General features: G+C 35.4%; 1 protein-coding gene across 8 annotated transcripts in view; it reads left to right on the top strand.

Annotated features, from left to right (window-relative positions):
- LOC138310251 (cys-loop ligand-gated ion channel-like) overlaps window positions 1-25,955 on the top strand; it is a 138,320-nt gene that overhangs the window by 76,317 nt on the left and 36,048 nt on the right. Inside the window, exon 1 of one of the 8 annotated variants that reach the window (XM_069251380.1) lies at window positions 5,245-5,960. The exons of the other annotated variants lie outside the window; for them this stretch is intronic. Coding sequence (XP_069107481.1) covers window positions 5,823-5,960 — 138 coding nt within the window. The 5' untranslated portion in view covers window positions 5,245-5,822. Of the gene's footprint in view, window positions 1-5,244; window positions 5,961-25,955 lie in introns of those variants that run through there. 8 annotated transcript variants of the gene reach the window in all.

Here is a 25,955-nt window from a genome sequence, read left to right as displayed (position 1 = left end):
CTTATTTTATCTTAAATGTGTTTTCAGATCTGCGAACGAAAAACAATTTCCTGTCTTCAAATTGAACAGATTTTTAGAACAGATCGTTGGCTGTCGACGATAAATTAAAGGAAACGGTTCCAATCGACCATAAGGGCGAACTTCTTATTGTCCGGCAGAATGTATTGATTGATGTGTGCATTTAAATGGAATAGATGAATATATATATATATATCACAGGATGTTCCTAGCACAGAAAGATAAACAAGAAAAGATGATATATATCTCTTAATTGGCGCGCGAAAAGAATGTCAGCACGCACTTCGATCACCAAGTCATTAATGTACGTTGCATAACAATGTCTCAATAAAAATGCCATTCCATGGGTCATTGCCATGCAGGTAAATAGAATATTCAAACAGCCGCTGATGGTAGTCTGTTTGTAAGCATTTTTACCATGGTATCTCTGGAAACTCGTAGAAACATGAAACAATGACATAGGAAAAGTAAAGTTTAGCGAATCCAAATTTTGGGATGTGGCATATACATAATATGACCAATTCTGAATAGTTCAAGGATTAAAATCACGGTGATGACTCGCGATATCGCGAAAATACCGTGCCCATAAAAATAGCTTGAAAATAAGTAATACGAACTTTTAAGAATTACGTCTATGAAGATATTGAAATAGCCATGGTCTACGATATGAAAAGTTAAGTTTGACTGATTTCACAAAAAATGGCCTTTTAAATCTGGAAGGGCTAGTAATTACAGATCAAACCGAATACTTGTCTAAATATGATAATGGATTTATGAAGGTGTCTCAAGAATAGTTGATTCTGTTATATATTATTCTTGGGCATTTGAAACTGCTAATATAACTCTATATTGCCCGAATGACTTTTTTATTAACTAAGATGCATTCGTGAAGTTAAAATTAAAAATATGTGTGTTTATCAAAATAGAGCAAATAGTCTATATCCCTAGAAAATCTGAAACAAGAACCATAATACAATAACATGAACATGTATAATATTGTAGGAATATGGCGTCATTGAAAACTGTTTTCATTTAAATTCTTCAATATCTGAATATTATATAATGTAACTATTGCAATTGGAATGGTAATTATGACGTATTAATACCTAATCCATTTTATGAAAAAAATACAAAATATTATTTCGAGCGATTTACTTCGAGGTAAAATCACATCAATAATGTTTGTTACGTTAGAAACCTTTGAATATCTTTAATGCAACAATTTCCAATCTGTTTTACATGAATTGAAATTTAATTGAGATTCATAAGACTCCATTCAATGATTTACTGTGGGTTCGGTGATATTGTCAGTTACAATAATGCATTATACTTTTTTGTCTAATTTATTGCTCAAAACAATGGTAGTTGTATTTGAGATTGCGTAACGAATACTCATTACTTCTGTTCAATCATGATATTAATTGTTACAAAAACTCTAAAACTACAAACAACAAATTAATATTTTATATGAAAAAGTATGTGGTCTTTTACATTGCTATAAACAGAATGTTCTAAAGTCATTTCTATTATCTTCCATTCGTTTCCACAAAAAGCTATGTTCGAGAAAAATTTTTTCCAGAACTTAAGATTGGTAGTCAGTGCAAAACACAGCAAAAGAGATGGTAACATGAAAAGGCTTATCGAAGTGTACAAAACAAATTGACAAAAGATTGCGGTATGTCGTTTAAACAAATGGTAGAACGATTTGTCCCTAATTGATATAAATTGCCAAATAGCCTTTCAGGCTAATTGGGTCATCCCGACAGACTTAGAAAATGAGCGAATGATTGCCATGAACAGCGAACATAAGTCCCCTTTGGAATATTTGACCGTTTTTTTAGTGCCCAATACCTTCCGTCCTTGCTCTATTTATCGCCGTATTATCACCACAGACGACCATTTGGAGCGAAAGCTCTGCTGGCGAAATCTTAATCCGGCGGTTGACATAAATGTCACGCGTAAAACTTTCATGAACGGTCGCTAGTTAATTACCTACCAACCACGAATGTACCAGTGATTGGAGTAAAGGAATTGTGAAAATCATCTTGCTTTCGGCTTCCATAGGAGTACAATCGCCAACATAATAAGAAATTTATTTGAAATCTGATAATCAATAGCGGATATAAACAACAAGAAGTTCACAAGAACTCAATTACAATGAGTATAGACTCAAGGCCTACAGAAAAGTTGACGATCCCCGCCTTACAATACTTGATCCATTTTTGCAATGTCATCCTCAATAGCACTTCCGTTTTTACAATCTCAAACCCGTGATGTTAACTAACCATAAAACAACTTATAAAGACGCTGGCGGTGACAACTACTTTAAAAGTGGCGCTCAGCATTAATGGAGTGGGACGACTGGTTTTAACTGACTGTTCTGTACTTGTTACACAATTTGGGTTTCATGTTATACATGTTACAATGTTCATTTTTGTTGACTTTATCACATATGATATTACCAGTTGATACCAATGTTAGCTGTTGGTTTTGTGAAGTTGTACCTTCTTTGTGATACCTTCCGTATAAGAGATTAACATAAACGGAATTACGAAATATTGACTTATATCCGCGCTCTAAACGATATTTAGTAAACGCAGTTAACCATGATTCCTGGTACTCGTTATGCATGATTACACAAGTGATTACTTACTTTTATGTGCGTTAACTAAATGCATCATGATGAATTGCGGAAATGCACAGCGATGAAAATGTGCATCATCTTATCATAAGGATATCACAATCCAAGCATCTCCCGGTAGGAGGAATGTCACATACAGCTCGAGCGGATAATCCCTAGAGATAGAGCGGATAGAATAAAAACGTACCTAATAAAAGTAATGAAACGTATAGAAAGCAATTATACCGTGCTGTGATGTATTGGGATAATGTTGTGTGTAAATGCGATGTATACTAAGGTTAATTATCCGTAAATAACAGAACACAACCGTGTGTAATAAACAGTCAATATTGGTGATACTGTGCTGCTATCAGACGTTATATGGGACAGTATATGATCGTTGGCCGGGCTTAATAGTCTATCATTGATAGCGGATTGGACATGAACTATAGCCGTTGTAACGTCTAGGTAGGGTAGTGATGACCTCAGTATGTGCTGTTTTGTTGGGGACAATGTCTTATTTAATGTGTATCCTCCGTGGTAGATATGTGTCTGATTATTTTTGTCGTTATCCCTTAGTTTTGCTTGTCAACTGACTGTAATCCGTTAAAAGCTCACTTCACTATCAACAAATATGAGTAGAATGGACAAACATCCGGTTGAGTAGCATATTTGGCGTTATACAACTGTGTACGATTTGTTGGATGGAAAACTAAAACGTCTGGTCCCAGTTGTTCGAAAACATTTTAAATATTCAAATCTTCCTATATTTAAAGATGCTCCACCGCAATGGTATTTTTTTTTCTCTATCCAAAACAGGGGCAGACGATTTAGTATTTTTCTGTAGTTACAAAAATTACTAACTTTACACCATTACCACCATTGAAAAGTTAGAGCTTTCGATTTTATCTCAAGATAAAAATTTCTGAAAATTATTAATTGCATCCCAAAAAAAAAACATAGCACTATGTCCTATGTGGAATGCAGTACTGATTGCGCATGCACCGAAAGCAAAATAAATTATATCAAATTATTTTTATGTTAATTAGACATATATAAATATACAATTAAATACCAATTATTGTTAAAATGATGGATATCATTTATACTCTGTCGGCGGTGGAGCATCTTTAAGCTTTTAAATGAGCTTAACCAATGCTTTATTTGATAAAGGAAAAATGAATAAAGTCTTTTTTCCTAGTCTTGTAAATTACGTTTAATGTGTTTAGAAAGATCAATACCACCTTGCTCTTATATAGGAATTTGATTACATATAAACTAATATGATTCAAGAGTGTTTTGTTATAAATGTTTCCTTGGAGACAATTTGTAGGTATCGGCAAAAAATGTATTCATAATCAAATTTGCAATGTTCCGCGTAACTAATGAAAAAAGTCCGATGGCCGAAAACGGACTGACAGAATTGTTTTCGTTTTTCGTCAACAAAAGATGAACGTATACGTATTTGGCGTCAAAAACCTATTGATATGAGTATGTTGTAATAGTACGTTTTCGTTAACAACAGTTTTACGTAGATATTTTGTTAACAAAACCTATTGTTATGATAGTAGTAGATTTGGCTTTATACCTGAAATGCGTACATGTCAAAAACGTGTTGTATGTAAATATCTACTGAAACCAAATACCAAATTAAAATTGCATTGTTCTGTGATTGATCGTGACACGGTCATATGCTGACTTAACCTGATACGTTGTTTTACAGTACGTATACTGTTTGAAGATATTGTTAAACAAGTCTTTTATTTAAAGTAGACTTATTCATAAGTGTCCTTATATGCATTATAGCCACGTATCCCTCGACTTTGGATAAACTATTCACGTATCTACGTATCCTTAAAATGTTTGAAAGTATTGATAATAAATTTGTCCTTTTAAAGTAGACTTAATTTATATGTGTCCTTTTATGCAGAATGACTTTATCACAGATAAATATTTCAAAATCTTTGAAGGTATTGATAATAAAGTTTCCCTTTTAAAGTAGACTTAATTATATGTGTCCTTTTATGCAGGAAGAATTTATCACAGATAAATATTTCAAAATGTTTGAAAGTATTGATAATGAATTTGTCCTTTTAAAGTAGACTTAATTTATAAGTGTCCTTATATGCAGGATGGCTTTATTTCATATACATATTCAGAGTTGGAGTAACCTTCCACGTATCCCTCGACTTTGGATAAACCATTCACGTATCTACGTATCCTTGAAGTTATTACTTAAAATGTTTGAAGATACTGATAATAAAGTTGTCCTTCTGAAGTAGACTTATTCATAAGTGTCCTTATATGCAGGATGACTGTATCTCAATTATGTATTCAGAGTAAGAGTAACAGCACTCCATGTATCTCTCAACTAAATAAAACACACATGTATCCTTGGATGTGTTACCTATTTAACGTTGGACTCGTACATACTATTAAATAATCAGCATCTACACCAGTTTTACCAGTAATACAATACACATTATCAATGCTAACGGGATGGTATATGTTTCTGAAATTGGCGGGAATTATATGTTAATTTCTAAGCGGTGTATATTGTATGCACACGAAATCTTATAATTATGCAATTTGGTAGAACTGGACCATAGATTGGTACGCAGCACGTGCGTTTGGTAGCAGGGGAAACTAAAACGCCTGCATCTAGTTGTGTGTTCCAGTGATTTTATTGGTGTCCTGGGGAATAATGTATGTCCTACTTATTTACATAGTTCGGAGATGTCCTTTTCGTTACGTGGACATTGGAGTTACTCCAAGTGGCGGTTGACCAGTAGTATACAATTGTAGCATTACACATTCCATTCACAGGCTGTGATGGTTCACTTCAAGGCTTACAAGCATTTGTGTTTGAGTTCTAGCGCTCCAGATCTCTGCTTATTGACATATAAGCATTTAGTTTAGTTTCTCTATGTTGCTTAAGGCAATTAATCGGATTCTGGGTAATTGTTAGCACGAGGACAGATCGAAGTCGAAATTACTATAGAAAATTACACAACATTCCACTGACCAGTTAGTCGAGTTGCCGGCTGCTCTTGAATTCTGAGATCAATACGAAGAAGACGAATTCTACAATACTGTTGTTGTAGCACAGAGCTCGTCGTGTCAAATTGGCAGAGGCGAGAACGTGCGAAGCGTAGGTACACGCAGCGAACACCAATGTAGCGACATGGCGAGACATGATAGTAAAGGAATTCGTGCTCAGAAGTATACATGGAAAACTGTATCAACTAATGATGGTCTCATGAACGGTTCAAACAATCATCGGAAGTTATCTATCGTTCTGCCGGAGCATCCCGTCAATAAGGTAGGATGAGGCTGGAATTGACAAAGTAGTACTTAGGCTAATTGTATTGGCAGCTTTTCAACATGTTGTTGGTTATCGATAGAAATCATAATAAATATATTAGGCTCAAGGGTATACTACCCTGTATAACATTGACAGTTGTCTGTAAATGGTCTTCTGTTTACGTTTTGGCAATTTTGTATGACAAAGGTCAGGCATTTAAAAAGTAAGAGGTTTTGGCTTTTTATGACAACGTTCAGGCATTTAGTAAATTAACACGTTTATGATTTTTTTGTATGATAACGTTCAGGCAATTACTATGCTATGTAACATAGACAACTGTTTGTAATGGTCTCTGTTCACGGTTTGGCATTTTTGTATGACAAAGTTCGGCCATGAATAACGTAAGACATTTAGGCATTTTTGTATAACAAAATTTAGGCATTTAGTAAATTAAAACGTTTTGGCATATTTGTATGACAAAGCTCAGGCATTTAATAGGGTAAGGGGTTTAGAAATTTTGGTATGACAAAATTTAGGCATTTAGTCAATTAAGACGTTTTGGCATATTTGTATGACAAAGCTCAAGCATTTAATAGGGTAAGGGGTTTAGAAATTTTGGTATGACAAAATTTAGGCATTTAGTCAATTAAGACGTTTTGGAATTTTTTACTTTTGTATGACGATATGTTCAAACATTTATTCAAGTAAGATACACCAAGATTTTCTGTTTGTATCTGGTCTGTATACGTATTGGCATTTTTTGTTTGACAAAAATACACCTAGATATTTTGTTTCGTCTATTTTAAGCACAAATATTGATATTATTTTATTTATATAATTTCTTAATCGTCTTGATTTTTACATTTGCAATTAATGCCAACTATATTAACAGCGTACATCTATTACTTACGCGTAGTATTAATATATTTTAGTTCGACAGTTGTCAATCAAAAAACGTTTATACATGGATTAGATTATTAAGTACGTGTTTCTATTTCAAAAGAAATATGAAATACAGCAATAAAATGAAAGGGTGGAAGTTGATACATATCACGAACACAGTTTACTTTAATTTATTTACCTTTATTTAAACTTATATACCACAGCCAATTCTTCATTTCTTTTACTATTTAAAGTTGTTTATTTATTTTGTATTGCTCCTGTTACGGTATACACTGACAGGGAGTAAAAGTTGGGGAAGGATTTGGTTGGAGTATAGGAAGGCGAAAATATTTACAGGAGGTTTCGGAGTATAAGAAGGCGATAATATTAACAGGAGGTTTAATCAGGGCTGACAGGTATGTTGATAGATGGACAGGCGGAGAAGTAGAAAGCATGTATGATCGACAACGTAAAGTCTAGTGTACGAGTACAGTTACATTGTGTAATACACCTTAATCCGACACTGAGCCATGATAACGATAGATATATGTCTGATCTACTTACATATTTATACATGTGTAAAACCCTGGCTGTTCATCATACTTATCATAATACTGTGAAATGGTTAATTTTTGCGGTTGGTTAATTTCGCTATGATGTAAACCAACGTTCTTTAGCAGCTACTAGTTTTCGCGATTTGTATTTAAACAAGTTTGCGAAGATTAACATTCGCGGAATAAACAAGGAATGAAAATCCCTATCAATATAAAAGAAGTTGATGTTCAATCGCGGTGATAAACTTTCGTGAATTTTACTTTGGTCGTGAAATTCGCGAAATTAGTTCGCACGCTCTTACATTGAAATTCGCGAATTCTAGACACCAACGAGATACTCAGAATATCATTAACGTACCTAAGACTGCAGTATTTTATTTATTCACGAATTGTTGGGATTGGTACACCGCAGAATTTAATATCCACGAATTCAAATCGATAAAGGTATGTATAGTCGAAGTGGTAACGCAATGACTCGAAATCTGTTCATGTTATTTATTGATTTTAATGTTTATACCATTAGGTTTTTGGTGACTTGTTAAGGTACACTTTTGTTAATATATTTCCTAAACTGACTTTTTTCTGTGTTTTCGCTACACTAAACGCTATATTTAGCGATCTTACATATCATTCTAATAGAGTTTACGTGAGTGAAAGCGAATGTAATCGAGGTCCGGTCGATATTGTGATATATCAACAATTAAATGGGGTCCATTATTCTGAGTATATTCTAAGTGTGTAAAGTCTCATAGTGTTGTTACTTCAGTATCGGATATTGTGTTTATCATAGACCAAGTCACACTATGTCCGTACCATTGTCCAAAGTTTAATCCCTGCGGTGTTTGCTTTGTTTTCTGACCATGTTTAATTATTTACTGTTGACAATATGACTCCGAGTTCGATCCATACCTGTTCATTGACAGGGCTTTGACCATGCTCTGGTCATAAAATGTTGATTTTCCCTTTAACCTATTTCAAATATAATATACATTCGTCCTTTAGAACGACACTTTGAATTTTATTTTGTATCAGTTTAAACTCTACTTACCTTTCTGCATTTTATAGTTTCATGTGTTGATCACCATATTGTCAGTATAATATGACCGAATGGTCGGCATGATTCAGTATTGTAGCACTATGTAAAGGGCAAGAGTTCTTCTATAGAAAAACACAGCACGAATATACCGCAGTCTCCCTAAACACCTCGCACTTAACACACGTAAGACACCACATACATGGGAGACCGTCCTTACATGACCCTGGCTGTTAATGGGACGTTATACATGGCAGGCCGTCCTTACATGACCCTGGCTGTTAATGGGACGTTATACATGGGGGACCGTCCTTACATGACCCTGGCTGTTAATGGGACGTTATACATGGGAGGCTGTCCTTACATGACCCTGGCTGTTAATGGGACGTTATACATGGGAGGCTGTCCTTACATGACCCTGGCTGTTAATGGGACGTTATACATGGGAGGCTGTCCTTACATGACCCTGGCTGTTAATGGGACGTTATACATGGGAGGCTGTCCTTACATGACCCTGGCTGTTAATGGGACGTTATACATGGGAGGCTGTCCTTACATGACCCTGGCTGTTAATGGGACGTTATACATGGGAGGCTGTCCTTACATGACCCTGGCTGTTAATGGGACGTTATACATGGGAGGCTGTCCTTACATGACCCTGGCTGTTAATGGGACGTTATACATGGGAGGCCGTCCTTACATGACCCTGGCTGTTAATGGGACGTTATACATGGGAGGCCGTCCTTACATGACCCTGGCTGTTAATGGGACGTTATACATGGGAGGCCGTCCTTACATGACCCTGGCTGTTAATGGGACGTTATACATGGGAGGCTGTCCTTACATGACCCTGGCTGTTATTGGGACGTTATACATGGGAGGCTGTCCTTACATGACCCTGGCTGTTAATGGGACGTTATACATGGGAGGCCGTCCTTACATGACCCTGGCTGTTAATGGGACGTTATACATGGGAGGCCGACCTTACATGACCCTGGCTGTTAATGGGACGTTATACATGGGAGGCCGACCTTACATGACCCTGGCTGTTAATGGGACGTTATACATGGGAGGCCGTCCTTACATGACCCTGGCTGTTAATGGGACGTTATACATGGGAGGCCGACCTTACATGACCCTGGCTGTTAATGGGACGTTATACATGGGAGGCTGTCCTTACATGACCCTGGCTGTTAATGGGACGTTATACATGGGAGGCTGTCCTTACATGACCCTGGCTGTTAATGGGACGTTATACATGGGAGGCCGTCCTTACATGACCCTGGCTGTTAATAGGACGTTATACATGGGAGGCCGTCCTTACATGACCCTGGCTGTTAATGGGACGTTATACATGGGAGGCCGTCCTTACATGACCCTGGCTGTTAATGGGACGTTATACATGGGAGGCTGTCCTTACATGACCCTGGCTGTTAATGGGACGTTATACATGGGAGGCCGTCCTTACATGACCCTGGCTGTTAATGGGACGTTATACATGGGAGGCTGTCCTTACATGACTGACCTGGCTGTTAATGGGACGTTATACATGGGAGGCTGTCCTTACATGACCCTGGCTGTTAATGGGACGTTATACATGGGAGGCCGTCCTTACATGACCCTGGCTGTTAATAGGACGTTATACATGGGAGGCTGTCCTTACATGACCCTGGCTGTTAATAGGACGTTATACATGGGAGGCCGTCCTTACATGACCCTGGCTGTTAATGGGACGTTATACATGGGAGGCTGTCCTTACATGACCCTGGCTTTATGGACGTATACATGGGAGGCTGTCCTTACATGACCCTGGCTGTTAATGGGACGTTATACATGGGAGGCTGTCCTTACATGACCCTGGCTGTTAATGGGACGTTATACATGGGAGGCTGTCCTTACATGACCCTGGCTGTTAATGGGACGTTATACATGGGAGGCTGTCCTTACATGACCCTGGCTGTTAATGGGACGTTATACATGGGAGGCTGTCCTTACATGACCCTGGCTGTTAATGGGACGTTATACATGGGAGGCTGTCCTTACATGACCCTGGCTGTTAATGGGACGTTATACATGGGAGGCTGTCCTTACATGACCCTGGCTGTTAATGGGACGTTATACATGGGAGGCTGTCCTTACATGACCCTGGCTGTTAATGGGACGTTATACATGGGAGGCTGTCCTTACATGACCCTGGCTGTTAATGGGACGTTATACATGGGAGGCTGTCCTTACATGACCCTGGCTGTTAATGGGACGTTATACATGGGAGGCTGTCCTTACATGACCCTGGCTGTTAATGGGACGTTATACATGGGAGGCTGTCCTTACATGACCCTGGCTGTTAATGGGACGTTATACATGGGAGGCTGTCCTTACATGACCCTGGCTGTTAATGGGACGTTATACATGGGAGGCTGTCCTTACATGACCCTGGCTGTTAATGGGACGTTATACATGGGAGGCTGTCCTTACATGACCCTGGCTGTTAATGGGACGTTAATAAAACAAACCAAACTTTGAATTCTATCTTAGATAGCTTCTGCTTATCACTCTTAATTTATATAGTGCCATGTATCGATCACCCTATTGTCAGTAGAATATGGCCGAACAGCGCATTCTGACAGGAGCGATTTTCAATACACTTTTGGTAAGATACCACTAAAATATCACTATCAAGTGACTAAATGACGCATCTGTTTGATGTCTTCTTGTCTCCAGTCTCCAGTGCAATAGCCTCTGTTCAGCATAAAGAGGAGTAGGGCTACTGGTGTGTCGTTTGTCAGTATAATGTGACCGGGTGGGGTTTGCTGTTCTTAGTCTTTTCCTTGAGTTAGCATTTTGTTTGGCCAAGAATACCATTGTGACACGAATAACACCAATAAACCACAGCCTCCAAAAACACACAAGTACCACACGCAACGCAATACATACTGTGAGGTTAAACTTAATTGGCCAAGCTAACAATCAACTACTCAATATCATCATGTCGATTAAGACTTGAAATGATGATCGAGTCAAACATGTCACATGGACAATTTCTGCTGTAGCACTTTTTTATATTCAATAGCCAGTATTATTTCCTATTCAATAGTCGATTTGACTGTCATCATTTGAACATTTGATATCATTTTGTACTTTGTGTCTGTGTTTATTATTCAAAAATCATCATTTTGACATTTGACACGAACTATTTCTGGTATCGTTCTTTTATAGAACTAGTATATCTAATAGTTTATATGACTGTCATTTTGATATCTTTAATATTCAGTACAAATTCTGTTTGCTATATAATTCGTGTACACAGAGTGTGTCGTACAAGTCGCGTGCTGTAGCGTTGTAAGGCTGTATAAGAATATTGTTGTGGCTGTTGTGTGCTTCAGTTTGGATTTTAGTAGTTTAATGTTTGGGTTGACATTTACACGTTTAAAGAGTAGAGAATTTAACATTTAAAATTGACGAACGCTCAGTTCCCATAAACGGAAGACACAGTAATGTGGAATATCATAAAATAGTGTTTTTTATATATGGCACTGAATAGTGTCAGAGTAAATCCTGTCTTTTACCATTCTAAGGCTCTTTGTAGGTGGTGGGATAAAGGAATGAGAGACACTCATTAAACTTCACATGAAAATAATCAAAGAAAATTTGTTTAACTTATTATTGTTTTCAAAATAAAATATCCTGTTAAAGTAAAATCGCTGAATGAACGACCCGAATTTTGAATTGCACCAATTATCATCTTTTTCGTAAACACTTAAAATTATTTCGATGAGCTTTGAAATCATATTAACTTGATTTCCATAGTTTTAGACATATGTAAGAGAGGCAAACAACGCTTTTATTTTACTGCACCGGCATATATATTTTTCTTGATGATTCCTTTATCTTGAATCCTAACACTATTGGTGTTCGTTTGATTGAGTGTATAAAGTCATGTTTACTCTACTTCCTGTCGTGAGACTCGATGCTATTAACGGATAATTAACAGAAATATAATTATTTCATATGATTTAGATAAGGCATTATATGACTATCATTTTATCGACGTTTTCAATTTTCGCTGTAAATTTTGCTTGCCGTTTATTCTTAATTGAAGAACAAACATTACACTTCATTTTTATTTCAATTGTTTACATTTCATTTGAATTAATAATATTTTAATATTTATCATTTTTTTCCTGAATTTGTAAAGACAACAGTACAGCCCTAAATGTCCTTAGCTGTCCGATTGGCTGTAAAACGAAATGAAACAAAAAATAAACACTTATAATATTGAAATTTGTCTACAATACGAATATACCGCGCTCCATACACGTAACACACCACATGGTAGACCGTCCTTTAACGGAGGCATGCTTCAGTGATGTAGCACTATAAAAGGGCAACAGTTCCACTATACAAGAAGACACAACATGAGTATACCACAGTCTCCCAAAACACGCACCTCGCACAACATACACGCAACACACCGCATACATGGGAGGCCGTCCTTACATGACCATAGCTGTTAATAGGACGTTGATTAATCAAACAAACAAACAAAAAAGACCCTAGATGTTAATAGGACGCTATCAAATAAACAAAACATGAAATAAATATCCGCCCTGGTCTATTCTGATTCATGTAGGCGTGGATATCAGTATCTGTTAGGCATTTAAATGTTTTTGTATCCAGGTAAAACCTTGGTCCCATGAGACGAATAGTTGGTATCAAGAATTTCCCTCATGAGGACCTCGAATTCGTGATCCGGTTATAGGTTTTCATAAATGTTAATGATACGTGTGGTCGATGTATCTCATTGATTATCATGTTATTTTCACAAACAAATGGAAATGTTAGAAAACCTGATCGGAACAGACATTTGGAATTTTAGAAAAAAAGAAATCAAGATATCGAAAAAAATAAATATAGTTATCGATATTTTGCTTATAAATAGTTATTGACAAATTTTAAGAATGTACGTTATGGTTAAATATCCGTTGTCTTCAGATATTGGTAAATTGGTTTTATTTGTTAATATTTACATTTCCGTTTTCTCTTGCAATATACACTTACATAAACGAAGAGTTTATCGCGCAAGAATACACACATCGGAACACTGACTTCCTCGATTAGTGTGAATGCGCATGCAATTAGGCCTTTTGTATCTGTATTGACAAATTTTCCAATATAATAAATGTACGAATGTAATGAAAATCTTAATTATAGATATGAAAATAACATATTTCAGAAATATTGTATAAATGGAATGAAAAAAGAAGTTATTGTAGAACTATATTTTGTGTATTCTCTGAACTGGACAACTTTTCAACAAATAAAGAAGCAGCTGTTCCGGGATTCCATCAATTGAAAATAGCAAACGTTTATTTAATCCAAACACTAAATTTAGCCCGTCATGTTGAAATATCTGTTCAAAAGAAATGCAGTTTACACACCAGCAAAAATAGAAAAAAATTAGATCAATGATAATTCAATAACATAGAAAGAGAACTAAATAAACATTGTAAAACGTGACCAGAGCAGACATTGGTATGATCGCGAAATATTGAGGTATGGTTGAATCTTATTGTTGACACGCGAAAATAACCAGTATTTATTGACAACTGTTATCAATGTCATGGTTAATTAGCCGTGATCTACCTGTGTGCTATCACAAATCAATATCTAGCGATGTCTATAAATCCATTCACCTCTGACCAGGACACATAAACTACAAACCAGGTAACAATTCATTATGACCGAGATTTGTCGCTTCATTTCCCGGTGACATTTTCCAGTCTAGGTATTCCACAGAGCCTACTAGTGACGGTCTCAGCACTAATCAATACATTTGTCCAAGTATAAAAAGCTGCGGGGGCCGAACTTGTGATCAGGTGCGCTGATGATACACATCATCAGAGCCAGTGATTTTGTTCTTTTTTGTACCGTTCCGAATAATGAATTTTGTGGTTTTGATTCGGTTTCCTTTGAGCAAGATAATTAATCAACACAAATAGAATATTTAACCCGTCTGACTGAGCGGAACTGCACTGTCCTGTTTTCACATTTGAACTTTCCATGTCTGATGGCGTTTCCTTAAATATATCTTCCACTCATTTATCAATTCGGGAGATCTCATTTCTAATTCCGAAGCTGATGTATTCTTGGGTTTGAATATTTTATAAACTTCGCTAATTGTCTTTATTGGAACAGCATTCGTCGTATGTCTGATATTTACTTCCATATTTAACTATCTCCGCAGTTCCGATAATGACGACCTATCTCTTCTTATTATTGGAGAGAATGTTTTAATCTGGAAGGAAATAAAAATATTCTGACCCTAGATTCTCGTCATTATGTAATATCATTCAAAAATACCCACATCTGTCTGACCACTATAGCCTAATTTTATAAATCAACAACGGTTTCGCTGTCTTTATCTTGTATGCCCCACCAAAATATATAAACCTTTGGTTTATCTTGTATACCACACCAAAGTATATAACCCTTCGGTTTATTTTGTATACCACACCAAACTATATAAACCTTTGGTTTATCTTGTATACCACACCAAAGTATATAACCCTTCGGTTTATTTTGTATACCACACCAAACTATATAACCCTTCGGTTTGTTTTTCTCTTCTTTATTTTGTATACCACACCAAACTATATAACCCTTTGGTTTATCTTGTATACCACACCAAACTATATAACCCTTCGGTTTGTTTTTGTCTTCTTTATTTTGTATACCACACCAAACTATATAACCCTTCGGGTTGTTTTTGTCTTCTTTATTTTGTATACCACACCAAACTATATAACCCTTCGGTTTGTTTTTGTCTTCTTTATTTTGTATACCACACCAAACTATATAACCCTTCGGTTTGTTTTTGTCTTCTTTATTTTGTATACCACACCAAACTATATAACCCTTCGGTTTGTTTTTGTCTTCTTTATTTTGTATACCACACCAAACTATATAACCAATGTGTTTGTTTCTCTTCTTTATGTTGTATACCACACCAAACTATATAACCCTTTGGTTTTGTTTCTCTTCTTTATTTTGTAAACCACATAAAACTATATAACCTTCTGGTTTGATTATTACTTCCTATGTAACAGCAGAAGTCATTTAAGAACGTGCCATGTTAATAGTTAAGGAAAGCCGGAGTATCCGGAGAAAAGCCAACGACCAGTAGTCAGTAAATGCTCTTGCATACTTTGAAAACTCTGATGAAACAATTAATTATGCCATGTTCGAGTTATCCGAATTCATTGCAGTTATTTTTATCATATTTAATCATAAGGTTTATATCTGTATCTTAAAATATGACATTAAAAATCATTTTTATTTATTACTGTTGTCAAATTTTCTTTACGACGCAAACAATTTCACAATAGCTAATATCACATACCAGACTATTTTGTTTTGTTTACAAAATTTCAAACGGTTGTCATGGTTGCGAATTTTTATTTATTTCGTGTGACGCCTGTGACTTTACAATAATGTCTCTGTTATAAAAACATGTTTTGTTTACAGATCATAAGATGTTTACGGATTTATTATAATCGCATATGTCCTTATTTAATAGGCTCAATCCCCCATCAATGCCGATTTATAAATGTTTTATTTGAATATCTTCCTGATTTATTAACCAATACCCCCACGCGCTCTCTCAGCAATGCCCTAAACGAGACACTGCAATGTCTTCACGGAAGACAGTGACGACATCTTCACGAGATGTCTGATTTAATTATAAACACTATTAAAGCCTATCTAATACCAAACAGTTGATACGTTTTCTGGCTTTGGTTTTACAACTTTTCATGCTAAGCTTTTACTTGGTGCCATTAAATCTGGGATTGTCTCCTTGCTTATGGTGCTTTCCATAGAGGTTATAATTTAAAGTGTTTAGTTTTCTGCAGGTTATACTTCATGTCTGCAAGTTAACACTTGTTAATGTGTTTTTGTCCTGTTGAAATTGAATTAAGTCAAATAAGTGTATATGTCATGGTGATTCAACATGAATTTATTTCAATTACGGATTCAGAAAGTCACCAACTCTACAGATAACTAATTATTTTGCATTAGTGCAGCTAATCATTTTAACTTTAATTAGGCATTTCAAACCCAAGGACGTTTATCAACGATACCTTGGTATGATTTGATAAACTTTATTTGTTGCTGTTATAAAGGACGTGTTGGATTCAATAATTGAAAATTATTTTTCATTGTGTTCATTTTTCTCGACTGTTGAGATACATTTGCTCTCTATTGTAGTTGTATAGCAAGTACAAAGTAGGATCTTGGAGATTGATCTTTAAGTTGGTTAATTGACTATTTCATTTAACGTTTAATTGACTATTTCATTTAACGTTATATAGGTCATTTAGCGACAGCGTCCCCTTGTATGCAATATATTTACTTGAATCTCTATATTTTGGGAGGCCGCGGTATGTTATTGCTGTCTCTTTGAAACAGTGGAAAGTCTTTCCCATTTTGATCTTTATGAAGTTTTGACAATTGACATAATGTAAGAGATATTTTGACGTCATTCCTATGACGTTGTTTGTCACGCGGTAATATTTTTTGTAATTTTGATAATTCACCAATAACATGTTATATACATAATGTGACATGTACTTTTAGATAACGAGGAGCAGACATTAACACTTTAGTTACTGTCCTAATGATCATAAACCTTCTCGGGATCACATTATGTCAAAATAACGTAAATTATTCTGTCAGATATAGCGTAAATTACATAATAACAATGCCAGCAGGTTTCAACATAAACCTTCTTACAAAAGATACATTCAATACCTACTCAGTGTAATTGTCGAGCCGTCTTTGTTCTGACATTCCGGAATAAACATATATTCCTGTGAACTTTGTTAGATGAAATAAATCATCCATTATATGTCATTCAAGCAATTGTTTGATTGGTTGTACAAAATGTTTAACGCATTGCAGACCAAGGCGCGACTTGATGGTGACATTTATTTGATAGTAACATTTTCCGTTATTTAACGGAACAATAGGGGACTTCAATCATAGAATAGTCGATTTGATATGTACATATACCAAGAACATAGGTTATAAGCTTTTTGTTCTGTATTACCTTCACGATATTAAACTATACATTAAACCTTTATTATTGAAACAATGTGTAATTAATGACCTGATTCCTATAACAACTTGTACATTGAAATCCCAACAATGCAAGCAGTAGAATACAATAGAAACAACATCCTGTGTAGTTGCGTCACGCAACCCAGCGTCAACATTTAGGGTGAAAACTCTCGAAAAGCCTGAAAAGTAAAAGTGGTGTTTATAAGTTTATAATTCTGCATTTAATAAAACAATTAAATCCAATATAAGGTGTACAAAACATTACTGTGCTTAGAAACATTGAAGATGTTCGAAGACGGAACAGCTATTTCGGATAAGTAAGTGATTTTGCATGGCATGACCTTTGAAATCGGATTCGACACTGAATTAGATGTCCAAGTAATGACCTTAAACCTTTAATCTTATTTTAGGATAAGGTAGATGCAGTTCAGTGATACAGTCCGTATACTGTTCTTAATAATACAAGTATTTCTTGAATTAAAATCTGCTTTCGTAAAACGGATTTTATTTTTTCCTAATCATTAGAACACTGGAATACACAGGTTGCTTTGTTGCTCTTCTAAGATATTTACAAATAACAACGACTTTCTTTTGTTGTTGGTCGTGGTGGTTGTGTTGGTGGTGTTGTTCATTCTCGTTGATATAGAGGTTCCCAAACAAGTGACTGTTGTTTATCATATAGTGTTCTTGAGTTCCCATTTATTTTAATATTCGACATTGCTGCTTATTTGCTTCTGCTCGATTGCGTGTTTGCAACATTTCTAAACTAAGACCATTCACTCGTACGTACAAATCATTCTTTAATAAATAGAATATGAGGTGTGATAGCAATTAACGTTCGGGTGTATCCCTAGTGATTTGATGTCATGTAGCAATATGGTTCTTATCTCTCCGGTAGAATGAGAAATTAGATGATAATCTGACGCATAATGTCGCTCACCTGACTATGATAAACAAACCACTTCACGCCATGTACTGTACAATAACTGACTTGTAATGAGGTTGACACCTGTATTAATCAACCTTGAAATCCTATTATCATTGTGGTCAACAATGATTATTGAGTTTCATGTAGGTGGTAGCGATCAATAAGTCGATTGTATTTCTCAGTGCAAACAAACTGTATGTTATCATATGTTTTAGGACGTCTACATACCTACTTGATATTACGATATTTTGAGTTGGTGTAATTATTCAATCAACAATTAATTAAAAATGCCTTTTATTGTATGCAGCATGAGATTGTCCCATTATCAGGTGACTATGAAATACAGTGTCTATTATATTTGTAAGTAATGTCAGCGTATGGTGACTTTTCTGATAACGCTAAAGTCAGAAAAAAAATTAGAAAATGCATCATTTTTATTTTAATGACCATTGTTCCCAATATTGGCATATACCCGATGATGAATTGGTATCTGATTGGTCATACATCTGTACACAAATTGAATAAAATAAATGAAACATTTATATGCAAATTTTATGAGCAGTCATTCCTGTCGGTATTTATTCAGATGTGTCCTTAAATGGCTTCATGCATACAAAATGGTGGCGGTTCTTGTTCTCCAGAATAGGGTATGGTTACAAAGCATTGTAACAATACACCGGCTGATTCATGTCGATATCATAGCGTTGGTGGATGTTGATGTTATGCCATTAGCGAGTATACAGCAGCGCCTTTATTAATTGGTGTTAATATGTAGGGCGATAAAATTAATTTTAAATGCGTTCTAGCAAAATGCTCCACTTGGATAACTAGCAGGAATTTATATGGTTAAAAAAAACAAAGGCATTATCATCAATTTTCAATACATAATAACAATTACAAAAGAGTATCCCAATAGAATAACACAAAAGCCATTTTATTCCATCATTTATATCAACTATCAACTATAATTAAGTCAATCAGCTTTTTTTAAACCGAGAAAACTGTAAACTACCGTTAGTCTTTTTGACATCCTCTTGCATGGTTCAATAACCAATGAAAATTGACCATCGAATCATGCAACATTATGTGAAAGACGTATTTGTTCCATGATTTGTTTCTTTAATATGTAATATCAAATTAAATGAAAGTTTTAAAACTATAACATACACACTTCAGAAAACATATTGATAATCTTGTTTATATGACATAATGATGTTATTGAAATAGAAATAATATCTAAAAAAATAATGGAATATTTGATATCCAGTTAATGGACATTAGAACAAATATCCGGGTCACAAACATGGTTGATTTCTCATCCGGATAAATGTCAAGTTCAATTAATCAGACCTTCCAAACATAAAAAAAACCCTAGTCACAAGGAATTGCTGCCAATACCATATATATTCGACTACGTGCACGCTTGAATTCACAATGTCGATTTGAAGCCAACTCCATCAGCTGATGTCTGAATTGTGGAGCATTGTAGACATGACGGAAGACCGCTGTGGCCGCAGCCGTATTGCAATAATCATCCATGTGTGAACGAAATCTATCGGGTGTACGAAATTATACATTTTTGTAATTTCAGAATCGTTTTGAGTTGCCCCGATGAGCTATTCGGTGATACATAATTCGATAAAGCCAAACATATCCACTGCCTGATATATGACCTCTACTAGGCGAGAACTCCTATTTATGGCTTGATCGAAATGATACCTTTATGGTACCTTGGAGCCGACGCATAACATCTAAGCCAATAACACGTGCCAGGTCAATCTACCCGATAAAGAGTGGACGAAATCGGCTAGGAAATAGGCGCGCCATTGTTTATTTTCCGGGTGCAACTATACAATAAACAATGTACCTAAGAGTCTTGTGATTCTTTGAATTGGTGTATATTCAACTATTTTCATTATCCTTTAGAAAGGACGCAAATTTGATGATACCAAATCATCGTTAAATCCAATGTTTAATTTATACAATAGGTGCGAGATATTTCTTCACTGGTGTTGTCATTAAACTGGATTGCTAGGTTCGATTAATCAATAATAACGGTTGTCACAACACTCATTAACGGCTAATAAAATGATTCACACGATATAAGTCTAGGAGTGCAGTTGAGAAATACTTTAAAGCAAATGGACACTATGATTTATTGCTTACTTTTAGATTGATTTGAGCAAATACTTGTCATACACAAAATATGAATCACCTTCTAAAGTTACATCCAGGAAAAAGCGCTTTTGGTTTTTTCATGACTCTTCCGGAAAATTGTGGATGGTTGTGAATGGAAATGAAGTTGATGGCGACCAAAACCGAACACAAATTGTCAATCACACTTCCATGAGAATGGTACGAAATACCCTAATTTTGAAATACTGGATTTCTTTCGATATTTTTCAGCATCTTGCAAAGAAATGATATAACATGGAAACATTTGAAGCGTAAAACAAATAGACATAGATAGAATCCTGACAGAGAGAACGCTGCTTCTCTTGAAATACTATTCACCTATATATGTGTGATGATATTCGTTGTTATTTAAAGATGCTCCACCGCTGACAAATGGTATTTTTTCACTATAAAAAACAGGAACAGACGATTTAGTATTTTTCTTCAGTTGCATAAGTTACTTACTTTACACCATTACCACCATCGAAAAATTTGAGCTTGTAATTTTACTTGAAGTTAAAAATATGAAAAATAAATAATTGCATCCCGAAAAAACTCCGTGGCACTATATCCTATATGGAATGAAGTACTAATTGTTCATGCACCAAAGGCAAAACAATTTTTTTATGTGTGTTATATAATTAATTAGACATACATATACGCGATTAAAAACCAATTATTGTTCAAATGGTGAATATCATTTATGTTCTGTCGGCGGTGGAGCATCTTAAATAACAGCTCTTTAAACCTGATCTTCTCTCTATACTTTATAAACTAGTAGTAGCAGTTGTAGTAATTCTGATCCTTGGAAATAGGCCATGCGCATTAAATTGACTTCATTGATGATGTTATAATATGTATTTACTAGCTGGTCGATTTACTCTGACAAGCATTCCAAAATCCTTATAATTATCTCCCGGGGTATTACCATCGACATTATCATCACCCAGGCATGTCTTTCCACTCTCATTCAACGTACTGTCAGCTTAATGTCGGTATCATCAATGCGTCAAACTGTGATAAGTGTACTAACCATACCTAAAGTTGTGTTATCATAGACGTCTTAACTGAGGATACAGATGTAGCTATTTAGCTGTTGACGACACTTTGGGGTGATGTGTACTGTCCTATAAGCATTAAATGGAGAAAATGTCGTACTATTCTCATTTAATGCAGTGTAATAAACACATATACGGGGCATATTATTTCCCTTGGGAAAAATCTCGAAACAGGTTATCAATCAAATTGTATCACTTTAGAATGCAGTTTGAAATCTTCCATTATGAGGATAATCAGTAACAATATTCAACCTCATACTGCCTTCCTATGTTTACTGGCGAGTTCCAGAATGATTTACTTGGTTTGATTAGTTTAACGTCCTATTAACAGCCAGGGTCATTTAAGGACGTGCCAGGTTTATTGGTGGAGGAAAGCCGGAGTACCCGGAGAAAAAAACACCGACCAGCGGCCAGTACCTGGCAACTGCCCCACATGGGATTCGAACTCGCGATCCAGAGGTGGAGGGGATGTGGTAATATGTCGGTACATCTTAACCACTTGGCCACCGCGGCCCCTGAATGAATAAGGTTACATGATGCTATCTTAGTCTATAACTTCATAGGCTGTTTTGCCATTTAAAATAGTCCGCGGTCGTCTAGTGGTAAAGGTGTCCCGATTTACTAGCACTTGCCCTTGAACATCGCGGTAGCGAGTTCGAAACCTACGTTTATGTTGTGCTGACTGTAGGTCGGAGTTGATTCGTCGAGTACTCCGGCTTTGCTCCGTCTCCTAATATTTCTGATAGTCTTTAAATGATTCTTAATAGGACATTAAATGGAATATGTAAGCTATTAATATCTTTATAATGATAGCGTGAACAAAACCTGGACTACCAAAACGTCACTCGCTTGAATCAAGTTAATTCACCACCTGATATTCTTTGTAGAGTGTCAAGTTTTCAAAATAGCATTAGGTATAACCCAAATCAATGTATACACAGAACAATCAATCGTGGTTTTACGAATCCAACAGGACTGCTATTTGGTTAATGCTATTCTGGTTGTTAACGGAACAGATTCATTTCATCCTCAAATATTATACATTTTCTCATTATCTATCACAGTGATATTGTACAGACTGTATTAGCCTGATGGAATTTCAGAATAGGAGTCCAGCGAATTACTTAAAGTTATATGTGCCGTAACTGGCCGAAAGTTTTGACATGTTATTTTTTCTTCAATTATCCATTTAAACCATAAGTTTTAATGAATAAATCCTTGAAGAAGATTCAAATGGACAGACAAACATATATGATGCCTTATAAACGTAAGTTAGAACACATAGGTTACCACTGTGAAATTCTTGTTTTTTAAGCCTCATACATGTTTTGATGAAAACATACCTTCAGAAATCACTTTACAATTATTAATAATACTGTACAAATGTGAAATGAAATTGTAGACAACAAAATGGCTTTATGGTCTGACCGTATGTACTCATTTCACTACACTGAAGATGTTAATATGATTTTTGGCAGTACTGCCAAAAATCATTTTCAGCTCTTATTTGTACGTGTAAATTAAAACCTGTGGATTGAAAGTATTGTAATTCTCAAAATGTTGGTAATTTTGGTACTGAATAACATATTAAAAGCTCGTCTTGATTCGTGAGTATGAAAAATACGGTACATATAACTTTAACCTTCCTGTACCCAAACATTTGACAATTCGTCAGTCTAAAGTGTATTTCTATTTTTGGACAAGTTAGTTATAAAAATCCCTTTACTTACAATTATAGCATTGCAAAGCATTAACAAACACACCTCACTTGGTCACATTATACTAACAACGCGCAAAATAGCGGGGGGGGGGGACTGAAAACTGTCTGAAATGTCTGTAGTTTAGTTTATATTATGTGATGAACTTTTTGCACTCATTGTCACTAAAACAATTTTTATGCTAAAACCATTCTCATTATATAATTGGAATAAATTAACAATGCACACATATGATATACTCTTGATACGATCTTATACCGACAAATAACCAAGGTTTACACACATATGATATATTTCTATAATCTGTCATACGACCCTGACCATCCTTGGTGTAGGTTAGTGTTGCACACTGTGTTTGGAATCATCGCTATCCTATACGGACCTTGTAATATTAGCAGGGTATCATAAAAGGATTGTTATTACAGGAAATCAGTTCTGTTTGTTTCTGGGTTATGATACAAGTCTGGTCACCAGACGGTTTATATACCTAATATTCCAAACACACTGTTATCGAATTCTACATAATGTAGTATTTCTTATATTTGACATTCCCAGATATTTCCTGTTATTCAGCATAGTTTATGTGTCTATTCTAAGATATTCTCTTATTCTAGCAAGTTCTTATATTTATATTCCCTGTAATTTAGCCTAGTTGTTTTAGATATATCTTCCCATAGATTAATCTAGCTTACATGTTTGATTTATATATGCCATGAGATTCCCTCAGTTAAGCATATTTGCATAATTTATCTATTTATAGAAATGACCTTACTCTAGCCTAGTAGTTTCATTTATCTATTTATAGAAATTTCCTTTATCTAGCGTAGTTGTTTTACGGTGAACATAAAAGCGATTTTTTTCAAACTCTTTTTTTTTTAAGTTTGATATTTCCACTCGATTTTGATCAATCGGAATGCAGCATTGACAGTGAAAATATCATTTGATTGTTACGTCATTAGCTTTTACGCGAAAACAACGTCATATTTTTTGTGTAGGAATATGACGTTATGCTCACAAAACTTGACGTTATAATCGCAACGGCAAATAACTCTTGTGTAAATAGAAGCAAGAAAAAATGAAATAAAAATAATATTCCGTGTTTCTTGATAAACACCAATAATATTTCGTGAGGTGGAACTACATTTCAGTTATGATATCTATGCCTCTAATTAATCGTTATTTGCTTGCGTTTTTCGTTCATTTTTTTGTCATTTCCCTGGACACTTTCAATTTTGACTTGCCAGCTACAGGGTATACCTATTGCTATTATCGCGCTTTTTTAAATTGTATCTTATATTAAAAAAACTATTGAACAACCACACAGTTTAGGACCGCTTCATGCGTCAATAGAAATATATTTAGCAAACAAATTTTAATGATTGTCATCAACCTTTTAATGATACTAATAAAAATATGGAAGTTAAATTCTGTATCAATTTATAGCTGTCCGTGATTTTCCTGGAAAAATGACAAAATTTGCTCAAATACGAGCCATACGCGTGCCAAATTCAAATAAACGTTTGCGGGAATGTAGTCACTATTGGTACAATGCGATACGATACATTCTGTCAGATAAGAAGCAGAAGCGGAAATGATTTCCAATTTATGGACTGGCCACGTTACATAATCGCAACACACTTCCTGCATTTAGTTCCACTTGTTTGCATTTAACCGACAAGTCAATTTGCAAGGCAGTAAACCAGTTATCCATTCCATACAGTTGTGACCTTAGGCAGCATTTGGTCTCTCTGCATATCCTGTTTGCACAAGTCATCTTGAATTTCCATGATAACGTTTAATGTTCTCCAAGGCAATGAACTCGTTAACAATGATGTATGCAAATGTTATGTTCTATTTTTTTTCTCCGACCAAACTACACAGAAAATATCATGCTAGCGTTTAAGAGATAAAATTTACATAACTTTGTCCTAACTTGGTACCCCGTCATCTGTGTTCTGTGCGATTTTTCCAATTGTTTTGACTTTCCTACAGTCCATTAAGATGATGGATGGTTCTATCACTTGTCATAATTGATTTACTGTAATTTCGTTAACAATAAATATTTTAAATATGGAATCTAAACATCATTTGGCTTATTGGATTACTTTCTCAAAGAAAGAAGAAGACTTATACGGAATGCTGTTATTTGCTGTACAACAGTACTTCTTCCTAGGGTCTCACTTGACGACGCCTTACTTTTGGCCTTCTGTTGAGCGCTCACTCCTGTGAGGTTGGCTTTGGGTTCTGTCCCCTGGCCAAGACACACCACAGTATATAAAAGTGGTAGTTTCTGCTCAGTATTAAGGGCTGGTTTGCCTGTCAGTATAATGTGACCGGTATGTGTTGCTTTGTGTCTTCGGCGGCATGCTTCGGTGATATAGCACTGTAAAAAGGACAATAGTTCCAGAAATACAGAAAGACACAACATAAATATACCGCAGTCTCCCAAAACACACAACGCACTCTACTTACACGCTGTACACCGTATACATAGGAGACCGTCCTAACATGACCCTGGTTGTTATAGGACATATATTCAATAAAGCAA

Source organism: Argopecten irradians, chromosome 16 (genome assembly GCF_041381155.1).
Source record: "Argopecten irradians isolate NY chromosome 16, Ai_NY, whole genome shotgun sequence".
In the NCBI taxonomy this organism is placed as follows: Eukaryota; Metazoa; Mollusca; class Bivalvia; order Pectinida; family Pectinidae; genus Argopecten; species Argopecten irradians.
This window is presented reverse-complemented; position numbering and strand designations above follow the sequence as displayed.